Genomic DNA, 14,753 nt, shown 5'->3' on the forward strand with positions numbered 1-14,753 from the left:
CACTACTACTATATATATATATATATATATATATATATATATATATATATATATATATATAAAATATAAAAAATAAAAAATAAAGCTTGAATCCATGGGTTTTGTGTATTTTGAGTATGTCCTTTATGAATAAGAATACATTCCCTATGAGTATTTCATTGCTTAAATTGTAAATGAATATTTGCTTGTTCTATTTGATTTGTGTTATGTTATTTGATCATGCACACCAAGTGTTTGATGAAATGTCTATGAATGAATTAAGGTGCACACCAAGTGTTTGATGAAATGTCTATGAAAGAATTAAGATGCATGATTCTACTCGATGAGTAAGGTAGACCTTGATGTGCTTGCGAGGATGTGATAGTGTTATATTCATACATATATCCTCATCTTTAGGCGATTCTAGTGATATTGAGTCATGCAAGACCTCATTACTAGGTAATAAAGCTAAGCTCATTTCCAGTATTTATTTGTTTATACTAACATAGCCTTCCATGTATCATCTCACTGGTCATCATATTTGTCATGCTCTTACCAGTTTAACATATAATGGTTTCAAATCTTGTTGTAAAATATGCAGCAGACTCCAACTATTGCTCTTTCATATCTTGCCATGCATGGTTGATCACCAATTTACCAACCATTCTCCTCAAATCTTGTACACACCCAAAAGTGTATGCATTGATCCATCCAATTTTATTACTCCACACTACGAATTCAATTCATTCAAATTCATCCAATTTTATTACTTCACCCAAAAGTGTATGTAACTATGCATGTAATTATGCATGAAATTATCCATGTAACTATCCATTCATATAACTATGCATGTAACTACAGATTGATAGTTACATGGGTAGTTACATACATGACAGGCACAAGAAGGTAACTATCAATGTAACTATCCATGTAACTATCTATCCATGTAACTATACATGTAATTATGCATGTAACTATCTATGTAACTAGCAATGTAACTATGTATGTAATTATACATCTATGTAACTATCTATGTAACTATGCATGTAACTACAGATTGATAGTTACCTGGGTAGTTACATACATACACTTGTGTACCTGTTAATGTAACTATCCATCCATGTAACTATGCATGTAATTATGCATGTAACTATCTATGTAACTATGTAACTGTAACTATGTATGTAACTATCCATCTATATAACTATCCATGTAACTATTCATGTAACTATGCATGTAATTATCAATGTAACTGTCTATGTAACTATTCATCTATGTAACTATCAATATAACTATCTATTTAACTATCCATTTAACTATCCATGTACCTATGCATGTAACTATCCATGTAACTATAGATTGATAGTTACCTGGGTAGTTACATACATGCTACACTTGTGTACCTGCTTATGTAACTATCCATGTAACTATAGATTGATCGTTACCTGGGTAGTTACATACATGCTACACTTGTGTACCTGCTTATGTAACTATCCATGTAACTATCAATGTAATTATCCATATAACTATGCATGTAACTATTGATGTAACTACAGATTGATAGTTACCTAGGTAGTTACATGCATGCTACACTTGTGTACCTGCCTATGTAACTATCAATGTAATTATCCATATAACTATGCATGTAACTATTGATGTAACTACAGATTGATAGTTACCTAGGTAGTTACATGCATGCTACACTTGTGTACCTGCCTATGTAACGATCCATCTATGTAATTATCCATATAACTACAATGTAACTATCCATGTAACTATAGATTGCTAGTTATATGGGTAGTTACATTGCTAGTTACATAAATTTTAATAAATTTCTGTTCTAATACTCAGCGGGACGCTGCCGTTGCGGTGCAGCGGGACGCTGCAATTATTATTATGTAAATGACTTGTGTACCTACATTAAGCTACTTATCTAACTATGCATGTAACTATCCATCTATGTAAATATGCATGTAACTATTCATGTAACTATCCATGTAACTACCGACTGATAGTTACATGTGTAACTTCATACATTCTACATATCAAGCTACACTTTTTCTTTTTTCTCACACAGAACACATAATATGACAAATTAAAGCAATCTGTATTAATTGTAAATCATCAAATTAAGAATACCTATGAAAACAATTTAGTGCCAACACAACTCTTAGAACTCTGGCTTTCCTCATTCATCGTTTAATCCAAAATTCATTACAAAATAGAGCAGAAAGGGAAAGGGAACCATTATTGTCACCATACTTCAGTGCACTTAACATTGATTTTAATATGACTTTATCACTACCTTCCCTCAATGCAATTTGCATAACTATAAAACATTATGAAGTTGTTTGAGTGTTGAAAATGAAGAACCCAAAAATAGAAACATCAGCTTAATAAATAGAGATATGTTCCACACAAATAATCTTTCATTTAGCTGTTTAACAAAATCGCCAACTCTCTGCATCTCATTAAACACTTGCTTTCTCCTTCATTTTCCAGTTTTCTGCAGAATGATCTTCCCTCCTTCTGATGGTTATAACTTTCTCTACAAAATAGCTATCAATGATCCGTGAAATGTTCTGGAAACTAGACTCCTCTAGCTTTCCGTTGATATAAGGCAAGTTTCTTGGATCGCTCTGAGCTGCTCGCAATTTGCCGTCGAATTTGACTGAAAATCTGGGCAGAATTTGGTATTTCTTAAGCTTTCATCTTTAATGCGCATCTCTTTGTAGCGTGTAGCATTTTTTTCCTCACATTCCTTGCTCAAGAACTTGAGAAGGTCAGCCCTCGCTAGCACATCAAGGTCCACTGCGCTCTCATCGAGCAAAAACACCAAAATTCATTCACAGACATTTCCTCAAACACCTTGTGTGCATAACCAAATAACATAACACAAATTAAACATCCCAAACAAACATGCATTTACAATCTAATCAATAAAAGATTAATGACACAACATTCTATTTCATAAATGACATACCCAGAATATAATAAAACCCATGAATTCAAGCTTCTTTTTCTATTTCTAGTATTAATCACATAAAAAAGAAAAAGCAATCAATTGATAAAGAAGAGAGAAACATATTAGCTTACCTTGTAAGCTAAAGACAATGATCAAAATTAATCCGAAAAGCCATGACATAAGAGATTTTTTGAAGGATGAAAGAAAAATCAAAGAGGATGAAATCGTCGATGACGACGACAGAGAGCTCCGTCGTGTGCTTCTAGATATGTTCTCTCTGAGCTCACTTTGGTAACGGCATCAATCTCTCGGTAAAGGACAACGGGTTCGCCGGAGAGAGAGAAAGAGAAGAGAGAGAGAGAGTGAGGAAGATGAGTTGAGAGTGAGTGAGAGAGATAGATAATGGTTAATATGTTATTATTTTTGTCAGTGGCATGATATATAATTTTTTTAAATTTATGGGCAACGGTTTAAAGAATTTAAATAGGTGTATTGTTTTATCATCAAGGAACATTTGTTAACAGTTTTATCATTTGTTACTTTTAAATGTATCATTTTATCATTGGTCCCAACTAGAAAGCATAGTTATTCTGAAAAAAAAAAATAAATAAATAGGGCATAGTGGAGTAAAAGGTTGTTTACTGCATATGGCTCTAGCTCCGTTACATATTATAGGGAGGAAGTAAAATTTTCAAAAATCTCGTAAAATAAGATGTGATCGGAATAATGAAATACAACTATGGTTGAAAAATCACGTATTTCGGGTAACGTTTGGGTCCTGATAAAAACGATCAACCATTTTTACGCTTAATCTTCCTTATGGGGAGCCCTATTGTTAGGAGCTGAATGTCTCTAAATTTTAACATGTGTGGTTACGTCTCATCTATCTGAGAGTTTAATGTGTGAAAGAATCGACCAAACTAGATCACGAAGAGGTATGTAAGAGCGTTTTCGTGTGATAATGAATGTCTCTAAATTTTAACATGTGTGGTTACGTCTCATCTATCTGAGAGTTTAACGTGTGGAAGAATCGACCAAACTAGATCACGAAGAGGTAGGTAAGAGCGTTTTCGTGTGATAAGTGACGATGGATTAGGGTTGACCGCTTCGATCGAGTCCCGAACGTTGGTACGTATGTCTGTGCGTATACTGTAGTATACGCACAGACTACGTAGCAAGGGAAAACATATATACAGATAATCCGATAGGGATTTTTTTGGCGCAGATAGGTATTTGTTTTTTTTTTTTTTTTCTATAATTTACTGACAAGGATTAGGCATATCAACTCCTCTGTAGCAGTCTGTTGGGTGACACAGAACCCACTTTACCCCGAAGCCCGAAGGGGACCGCTACAACCGGGAACCCACCGCCCGTCCCTTATCAGATTTTTTATTTATAATAAAAGAAATTATATGAGGTGAGGAATTGAGGACTAGGCCAAAACCATTCCAACAACAAATCAAAACAACATTCCAAATGACATTGTTTATTCTACCCATAAAACCAGGCAATCCTTCCGCTATGAAAACCGATAATTTGGAAACCCAAATAATCCGCCTGTAAGAACCCATGAAGCTCAGTAGGAGGCAATGTTCTAAAAATCTCCGCCTAGAGCTGATTAATTCCCGCCTAGGCGCTAAGCGGTGCTTCACCGTTTCCGTCTAGAGAGCTAAAAAACTGATTAATCCCCGATCAATCTCCCGATTAACCCGCCTAGGCGCTACTCACCAGTTGTCCACCCGACTAGCGCTTAGCGTTTTTTAGAACATTGGTAGGAGGATTATCATACCAAGTAAATGATGCATTTGACAACCCAAGTTTGCCATCTTGTCACCTACCATATTTTCTTCTCTAAAAATATGACTGCAACGGAAGTTCATTTGGCAGATTATAGAAAGACAATTGCGCCAATGAACTCTTAAGTTCCATGGATGAGAAAAAGTCCTGGAAGAGAAGCAATCTACCACACTAACAGAATCACTTTCCAACCATAAATAGACCCACCCTCTATCATGAGCAATTTCAATTGCCAAGATAACGACATAAAGTTCAGAATAAAAGGAAGTATTTCATCCAAGTGATTGATAAAAACTCTCTAAAAAACCACATGAGGGATCACGAAATACACCCCAACAAGTTGCTGGGCCTGGATTACCTTTTGCTAAACCGTCGGTGTTTACTTTAATCCAAGGAAAATCGGAGACTGCCATAAGACATGTTAAATTCTATGAGCCTTACCACATTTAGGAGCAACTCCAAGAGAGGTCAATAATCAGGCATCAAGAACACCCTTATAGTGATCAGGAGCAAAAAGGCTAATTTGACGAATCCATGCCATAATACACATTGTATAGAAATTAGGGGATCGATTATCAAACCTTAGCTTATTCCGAGCCTTCCATAGAGCTAGCCATGAAAGTAAACATGCCAGTTGCTAGCCACAAATTAAATAGCTACGAGGAGAAAGACTTTCGACAGTAGCTCTCCCAAAATTCTAACAGGGAGCCGAAAGAAGATAAAGAAGTGCCAAATTGAGCAGCCAACCATCTCCAAACTCGTTAGGAAAAAAGGCATTGTAAAAATAAATGCAATGATGTCTCACCAGAGCAATAACATAGCTGACAGATAGTCACAATAGGAATTCCGCCAATTTTCACTCTATCATCAGTTGGAAGCCTATCAAATAGAATTCTCCAAACTAAAAAATAGTAACGAGGTGGGATGAAAGACCACCATACATTAGAAGCCTAATCTTTGACAGTGTTATGGTGTCTCAGAAATTCATACCCAACAGAAAAAGTTAACTCACCAGAGGTAGAGGGCTCCCAAATAAGCATATCAGACTCATCAATAAGAGGGAGTGCCAATTCTGAAATCTGCCTAGTCAAGAGCGGAAAAGTTTGGCAAAAGAAGGGAGGAAGCTGCCATGAATAACGAGAAGGGCGCAGATAGGTATGACATACATATAAGATGAGGTTGTATGTGCGAGCAAGGAGTGGTGGGGTGAGAATTTTAAAGAAAGTTTTTCACACATTACATGCTAATAAGTATGACTCAATAGTTACCTAAGAATCAAGTATGCATATGCATAGCAAAATTTTCTGTCTATAGAGGCATAAAGCAGTGGAATAGAGCTAATAAATCACTGTTTACCTACTAAGTTTTACTATAGGTTGACATGGTAGAAAAGTTGTATTTGCGATACCTAAAACCTAATATTCAACACCCACAAACCCTCTGCTTTCTGAAATCAAGTAACATGCTCTATTTGTGAGTTATAATGGCTGTAGAGTTCTTCTTTCCTAATCTGGACAGGAATATATATAGGAACACACCTTTTCTAACCCAAAATGGAAATGGTATACGTCATAAACCGACTCAGACAGAAAATTGCTTCAAAACTAAGCAAACCCACATAGAATTTTCTTGTTGCCCAAGTTCATCTAGCTAGCTCACCATAAATAAAAGCCTAAACCCCCTTCAATATGTCACCTCCTCCCAAACCTAAAGGAGGATCCAAATCCAACATACAATCACAATGACAATGTTTCCACTCAACTTTGAGAGCCTCAACCTTACAAACATGCCCACAACCGCATCGTCCTTGTTCTCAGCCTATGCCTCCCTCAACGCTTTCATAATGTTGGTCCGTTCCATGCTTGATCAGCTCATCCCCCACGAGCTCCGCTACTACATCTTCTCCTTCTTCCGCCGCCTCTTCACCTTCCCCTCCTCCGAGCTCACTCTTATCGTCGACGAGAGCTGCGGGATGGAACACAACACAATCTATGAGGCTGCCGAGGTCTACCTCCGGACCAAGATCAGTCCCACCAACGACCGTCTCCGAGTGAGAAAGGCACCTCGGCAGAAGAACATAACTGTCACCATTGAGAAAGGAGAAGAAATCAAAGACAGTTTCGAGGGGATAAACATCAACTGGCGCTGCGTGTGCAGCGGAGGAGAGGATGAGCAGAACCGCCATGCGCAACAGAAGCGTCAGTTTGAGCTGACGGTGAAGAAGAAACATAGAGTCAAAGTGATCGAGTCCTACTTGCCCTATGTGCTCGAAAGAGCCGAGGTTATTAAGAATGAGAACAAGGTTGTGAAGCTCTACAGCCAAATGGCGGAATATGATCCGTATGATAGTGATGGTGGAAGTTCGGACTGGAATTCTATAAATTTAGAGCAGCCGGCTAACTTTGCGACACTCGCCATGGATCCGGAGGTGAAGAGGACAATCATTGAGGATTTGGATAGGTTTTTGAGGAGGAGTGAGTTTTATAAGAAGGTTGGGAAGGCTTGGAAAAGAGGGTATTTGTTGTACGGTCCACCCGGGACTGGCAAATCCAGCTTGATTGCAGCCATGGCTAACTACCTCAAGTTTGATATATATGATGTGGAGCTTACTAGTATTCTAGACAACTCGGAGTTGAGGAGGATACTGCTGAGTACTACAAACCGTTCTATCTTGGTCATCGAGGATATTGATTGCAGTGTGGAGATGCAAAACCGGGATTGTGAGGAAGATGATCATCAACCATCTAACACTAAGATAACACTCTCCGGGCTATTGAACTTTATAGATGGTTTATGGTCAAGCTGTGGAGATGAGAGAATCATTGTGTTCACCACCAACCACAAGCACAAGATAGACCCGGCATTGTTGCGTCCTGGTCGAATGGATGTGCACATTCACATGTCGTATTGCACTCCAAGCGGGTTCAGGATCTTGGCCTCTAACTACCTTGGTATACAAGAGAGCAATCCTCATCGCCTATGCGGAGAAATTGAGGAGTTAATAGAGAGCACAAAGGTCACCCCCGCGGAGATTGCTGAGGAGTTCATGAGGAGTGAGGATGCTGATGTTGCTCTCGAAGGACTTGTAGAGCTCCTAAAGAAAAAGAAGGAAGAGAGTAACAAAATTGTGAATGAAAGGATCGATAAATCTAAAATTCAAAAAACAGATCAAGATGAAGAGAAGGGGGAGCTCAGTCAGTAGCAATAATGAAGATGAGTCTCCTCTTTCAAATACTGAAGTATGAAGGATTTGTCCTTCTTGTAACCAGAAATGTAATATGACTTTCTGAACCTCGGAATGACGAATACAAAAAAAGGTTCTTGTATTAACCAAACAATTTTGCAAGATCATTCATAAATGAGTAGTTGCAACTTGCAAGGATAGTCAAGTATTAACCAAACATACATTTTAAGTACAAATTCGAAGTTCAACTCGTAGTGATCATCCAAGGCTTTGAATTGAAGCTCCACGGAGGAGACTCATCTTCCACCAAAAACCTGTTAATTAGGACAAGATAGGCAGAATTAGATTATGTTTTTTTCTCAAACAACCAGGGTTGTATAATACTATTGGCATATCTTAATGTTCATTAACACTCTGCATTTAGCCGCATTACACTGTTCTCTCTTGAATCTTTCAGTGCGCGATCACCTTGAGTATCCGCCTATCCGGTATTGAATCCGAGTGTTGAGATGTTTTATTGTTTTTGTTGTTGTTGTTGTTGATGATGGTTTTTCTTTGTCAACTTAAGATGTGAGATTGCATTATGAGTTTATGACTGCCCGCACCATTTCCTACTGTTTTCTGGCTTTCTGCTTAAAAAGTAGGCCATTGTACTTCTCATTTTTACAATGGACACTTTTTCTTTTCTTTTCCATAAAAATCAAATTGTTATAGGCTTAATCATCTCACTATCTTCTTTTCGTCATTGTAGTCCTCACTTTATTAATGATACATCACTTCAATTTTCAACCATCCCAATTTTCAGCCATCTATTTTGTTAGATTCTATCAATTTTCTACGACACAAAAAAAGTTTAAAACCTCAACAAAGTAAGTTGTTCTTACAGCTGTTTCTCACTGATTATTTGTGAAAAGTCTCAACTTGAATTTGCTACCGAACACCTCAATTTATTCACTTTCCTCAAAAGGCTAGCACCCAATTCCATTCCAACTCATTTCTCATGCCGTGTTTGTTGAAAAATTGAAATAGTTACCATGCTTAATTTGCTTTTTGAAATCATTTGTCATGTTTCATATGTCATGTTTCGTCTAGTGAAATGCCTCGTCATGATTTGTTGTACATGCAATATATGACTATAGCCGACCTATAGGAATGAAGATTCTCTTCAGGGATTGAACAGTGATAACACTTAGAGCCTAAGCAAAACCAGCGCAGACACAAGTTTCATAACTGCCCCCTTTGACATTTGTCCGAAAGTGTCACAATCCAACTCACTATAAATCAAGGCCATCTTCATCTTCATGCTCCATCCCATTTCCTGAATTCAGAGATATTCAGTCACATTTCCAATGTATCCTTTCGATTTCAAAGACATGCCTACCTCGGCTTCTTCCTTGTTTTCTGCCTATGCCTCATTGGCTGCATTCATCATGTTGGTTCGCTCCATGGTAGACCAACTCATCCCTCATGAGTTGCGTTCATATATTTACTCGTTCATCCACCGATTCTTCTACACCCCTCGATGTTTGGACATGACAGTCATCATTGATGAGAAGTGTGGCTACATCAACAATGAAGTTTATGACGCAGCGGAAGTTTACCTCCAGACCAAGATTAGTGATTCGAATGAGCGTCTCCGAGTGACCAAAACACCAGGGCAGAAGAGTCTCAACGTTGTTGTTGACAAAGACCAAGAAATCATAGATTTCTATAATGGCATTAAGCTAAGCTGGCGTTTTGTGTGCGCTGAAGACAAGGATAGTGGTTCTCGTGATGATGAAAAGCGTCGGTTTGAGCTGATTTTTCACAAGAAGCACAGGACCAAGGTGATAGACTCGTACTTGTCACATGTGTTGGCTCGGGCTAATGCAATTAGAGAAGAGGAAAAGGTTCTCAAGCTTGATTCTCAGCGTTCCGGTTCAGTAGATTTGGAGCACCCTTCAACTTTCGACACATTGGCTATGGACCCCGAGCTTAAGAAGACGATTATTGAGGATTTGGATAGGTTTGTGAGGAGGAAGGAGTTCTATAGGAAGGTTGGCAAGGCTTGGAAAAGAGGGTATTTGTTGTATGGTCCACCTGGTACTGGCAAATCAAGCTTGATTGCAGCCATGGCTAACTATCTCAAGTTTGATGTGTATGATTTGGAGCTTACTAGTGTATATGACAACTCGGAATTGAGGAGGATATTGTTGTCTACTTCGAATCGTTCTATTTTGGTCATTGAGGATATTGATTGCAGCGTGGACATACAAAACAGGGAATCTGAGGAGGAAAACAATGAACAATCTAACACCAGGGTAAGTTATCTAAATACATCAACTATCTTGTTTTGTATATTTGGTTTCTAATTAGTATATGGGGATTGACATGCATGGTGTTTTGATGTTTGCAGGTAACGCTCTCGGGCTTATTGAACTTCATAGATGGTCTGTGGTCGAGCTGTGGTGATGAGAGGATTATTGTGTTCACCACCAACAACAAGGATAAATTAGACCCTGCATTGTTGCGTCCTGGTCGAATGGATGTGCACATTCACATGTCGTATTGCACCCCGAGAGGGTTCAGGGTCTTAGCCTCTAACTACCTTGGTATTCATGAAAGCAACCCTCATCGCCTTTGTGGAGAAATTGAAGGTTTGATAGGAAGTTCTGAGGTTACCCCTGCTGAAATTGCTGAGGAGCTTATGAAGAGTGATGATGTTGATGCTGCTCTTGAAGGACTTGTCAATTTCCTCAAAAGAAAGAAATCCGACAGAAGTAAAATAAACGATGAAGGGAGTCAGGGGACTAACAACATTGAAACTGAAGAAAGAAATGAAGATGTAGAGAGAAAACAGACTTGAGTAACTTGGTGATATATTTTGCATCTTCCTTTCCTGAATGTTCCTGTCAATTCTGAGACATTTTTTTTGCTAAGCGTGTCTCTTCTATGATTTGGATGTAATCCTAGATTAGATGATCTCCTAGAGCCCTCATGCTACTGCAATCTTTGTGATGTAGTGACTTGGCTAACTCGGTTTCAGAGATTAAGATTGAGAATGCAGGAAGTTATTTACTTTTTTTTTTAAACTTAAATCCAAAGCATCTCTGGGTGCTTGATTGCATAGCATCTGTTAGTGTGTTCATTATATGTTGAGATATCAGTCTAAGTGTAGCCTCAATTTGGTAAATCAATTCAGAAATTCAGAACATGTTTTGTTGCAAGGATGGTCATCATGCAGTAAGCAGACATTGGATTAAACCAGACATATTAATAAGCTAGAATTTCATCTCCTTCTCTTGGTTCAAACTAAGCATAGAAACGAAGTTGAAAAGCATACAGCATCGCTTCGCACCTAACTGGGGCTAATCACAGTGCAAGTCATTTTCAGTATCTTTTCCTTTTCTATTTAAGTCTCTTTTCTTTTTTTGTCAAATTTGTTAATATTTCTTCTTCATGTAGGAATTGACTAACAACTTTGCATGAAGTCAAGAACTTCTATGATAAGGCAAAGGAATGGCAACCCTACACGAAGCTACATGGAAATTTCTGCTCAGTTGCAGAGGAGCTGCATAATTGGTTTAAGCTGCCAGTATTACTTTGCTAAATAAATCACAAAGACAAGAATCCAAGATTGCTCCTCTTCCAGTTCAGTAGTTCACTCCTTCAAGCACTTGTTACTAAGCTGGTTACATTGCCTCAAAACCTGAATATTCAGAGAATTACAATATTAATCCCATTAACTACAATATGCGTCATCTGAATCTTAAAGACATGCCCACAACAGCACTTCACTGTAGTCTTTCTGATGTAATAGCTCCAATGTTCAGTTGGAGCATACATAATGAACAACAGAGAGTGTTCTAATATGTATGGTTGGATACATTTTTTGATCCTTTTCATTGATCTGAATCAAACTAGCCTGCAAGGCTGCAACAAGATGTTATTGCAAATTGCAACTCAAAAATAGATGAATTGAGATGCATTTTATACAATCTAACAAATCAAACTCGTGTGTACGTACATTTCACTATGGAAAATTGATAAAATTTCAGACATGCTAAAATTCAGTAGTATGACACTAGGATATGCATTGTGTGATCTTCCTACTTCCATATGCCACCTCTAAAGCCAACATCTTTTATGGGAAATGACACTAATTCTGGGCACCAACTTACAGTGACAACTTTTAATGATGGCATGACTTGTTGAACCTTCACCCAATCTTCTTCCAAGTCTGAGAGAGATTCCATCATTAAGCCCTCAATTTTCCAGGCAGTATTGTCATCTCCCCAAAACCTATCATTCATCTTTGCAAGATTGCCCGATGATATTGATAGATACCTCAACATAGGAAGTGAAATAGGATTCAGCCAGATAGGACTCGTCTTCCCTGGATAAAACTTTATACTAAGCTCATGGAGTTGTTGAGGAGGAAATAACTTACCCAGCTTTGTTATGAGGTCATCACCATGACCGTCAAAGCAACTGATTGACAACTGTTGTAGCTCTTGAAGACTTACCAATACATTGACCTCTGTATCTCCAATCTCATCGGAACAAGTTAATTGAAGCCCAAGTTTTCTAAGTCGAATCAAATTTCTGAGCTCAATAATCCGGCAACCTTCTACTTGGCTAGAAGTCGCAGGCTTGAATCCTAATAACACCTCAAGATTTGAGAGTCTTCCCGATCCTTTAGGGAGATATTTGAGTGAACTACAATGGCTTACATCTAATATCCTTAGCTTCTTGAAGGTCACAATACAGGAGGGGAGTATCTTTAAATTCTGACAATAGCTCACATCTAAAATCTGAAGGTTGCCAAGTTTCTCAAGTGAATGTGGAAGTTGAATCAATGGATGTGTGTTGCTTACTCTAAGGTAAGTTAGGTGCTGAAGAAAACCAATATGATTTAAAAGATTTGAGAGATGCGTATCAAAGATTGACCTGGAAAGATCCATTACCCATAAGTAACGAGACTCACAAAATTTCTTGCCAGTGTTTGAAGAAATCTTGTTCACTTCTGCAGTCTTGGTTGTAGATAACAGTGCTCGCAATTTGTGATTGGCTTTTCGGACAGTGCTAGTTGTGATGCCCAAATGACGGCAATTTGTGCCATCTGGTCTAAAAAATGCATCATCTTCAGCCATAGTTATCACCACATCCCGAACCATATCATGAACTTTACAAGCAGAGATTGTTCCATGATAGGTCTTGTTCACCACTTCTAGCAAACACCGATTTGTTAGCCCAGAGAAACAATCTTCCCCAGCTTCAACTGCTGACCGACCATTTCTAAGTGGAATGAAACCTTCTCCAATCCACCAATTCACCAGTTGGTCTTTGTTTATGATGCAATCTTCTGGGTAAAGAGACAAACATAGGAAGCATGACTTCAAATAGGATGGAAGTTCATCATAACTCAATTGTAGAGAGGCCATAACAGAGTTATCATTTTCAGCTAATTCATCACGAAAATGATTAGCAATTCGCGTCCATTCATGATAGCGCGATGGTTTACACAACATTATTCCTCCAACTGCCTTGATTGCCAACGGAAGACCCTTACACTTTTCAACAATCTCTTTTCCGACATCTTCTAATTCTGAATGCATACACTTACCTTCACTAGCTGCAAATGCAACATTCCTAAATAGCTCCCAACTATCATCCTTGTTGAGGCATTTTGGCCAATGTGACCTTTCTTCCTTGACTCTCATCTTCTGTGCTACCTCCTCTATCCTTGTTGTGATAATGATACTGCTTCCATTTTCTTTAGGCAATCCGTCATAAATCCTGAGCCACCAAGAAACATCTAAGCTCCACACATCATCCAACACAATCAAAAACCTCTTGCCTAATAGATATTCATGTATTTTCTTCATCAACTCGCCTTTATCATCTCCTACACTAGCATCTCCCAGGTTCCGCAACATACTTCTCATGATTTGTTCTTCTGTAAATGTTTGAGAAACAGATACCCATATTCTTCTTTCAAAGCGCTCCTCAACACTCTTCTCATTAAATACTTTTTGAGCAATTGTGGTCTTCCCAAGTCCTCCCATTCCCACAACTCCAATAGATAATATTCCACTGTCAGCCTCAAATAGCCATTGCTTTAACTTAGTCGCATCGCCATCCAAACCAACAACTTGAGTATGATCATACACAGGGCTGCTCCATCTAGGCATTAGCTCATTTTGTGCATTTATAGGCTCCAGTTGGCTCAGAAGTGGAACTCCAAGATATGATGAAATGTTCTGTTTAATGCTGGCAATCTTTTTGTTGATCTCTCCAAGGCTCTTTCCGGTTTGATACTGAAACCGAAGTCTCGAAGGGTAGATGCACATTAACCAACCACTGGACACTGGAACATCATCACTTGAGTAAAGTTGACAATCTGCTAGTATATCTTCAGCTTGGTAAATCAGTTCTCACAAATTAGCCATGATGCTGCGAACAGTCTGATTCTTTCTCTTGAGTCTCTCAGCATCTTTGAGAAAGCTTTGCATCAGTAGGAGCTCATTTTGTAGTGTTTCAAAATGCTCTCTGAATTCACTAAATATGCGGCTCTCTTCTGATAAAGCTCCTAGCAGCTTTTCCAAGAATACAGTTACTACAGCATCCACCATCTTGCACAAATCTAATAAGAAAATCAACAGAAAAAGGATGCCATAAATTTCAACATCTAGGCTGCCGAACCTATAGACTCATTTAGCAAACTATCAATTGCTGAGTCTTTGCGGTAAGTTGGTGTTTGTTGCATATATAAGACCTAAGAAACAGAAGAGAAGACTTATCTATATTGCATAAAAATTTGTGTACATGAGGGCTTATAAGGAACCC

General features: G+C 38.2%; 1 protein-coding gene and 1 pseudogene across 2 annotated transcripts; one reads left to right on the top strand and one right to left on the bottom strand.

Annotated features, from left to right (window-relative positions):
• Window positions 1-6,284: 6,284 nt before the first annotated feature.
• LOC101307344 lies at window positions 6,285-10,981 on the top strand. Its single transcript, XM_004289069.1, has 3 exons — window positions 6,285-7,868; window positions 9,254-10,225; window positions 10,321-10,981. The coding sequence occupies exons 1-3, from the start codon at window positions 6,483-6,485 to the stop codon at window positions 10,768-10,770; spliced, it is 2,808 nt and encodes a 935-aa protein (XP_004289117.1). The 5' UTR covers window positions 6,285-6,482; the 3' UTR covers window positions 10,771-10,981.
• A 527-nt stretch (window positions 10,982-11,508) lies between these two features.
• On the bottom strand, window positions 11,509-14,539 carry LOC101291372 (annotated as a pseudogene). The gene has a single exon (XR_183705.1). The product of XR_183705.1 is annotated as a disease resistance RPP13-like protein 4-like (transcript).
• Between the last annotated feature and the right edge of the window lie 214 nt (window positions 14,540-14,753).

Source organism: Fragaria vesca, linkage group LG1 (assembly GCF_000184155.1).
Source record: "Fragaria vesca subsp. vesca linkage group LG1, FraVesHawaii_1.0, whole genome shotgun sequence".
Lineage (NCBI taxonomy): Eukaryota > Viridiplantae > Streptophyta > Magnoliopsida > Rosales > Rosaceae > Fragaria > Fragaria vesca.

Bases quoted from the DNA above. Each gene is read 5' to 3' on its own strand.
- LOC101307344 (XM_004289069.1), top strand. From the start codon at position 6,483: ATGACAATGTTTCCACTCAACTTTGAGAGCCTCAACCTTACAAACATG. The intron at 7,869-9,253 runs GTGAATGAAAGG...TCCTGAATTCAG, and splicing joins AGGAAGAGAGTAACAAAATT to AGATATTCAGTCACATTTCC. The intron at 10,226-10,320 runs GTAAGTTATCTA...TGATGTTTGCAG, and splicing joins ATGAACAATCTAACACCAGG to GTAACGCTCTCGGGCTTATT.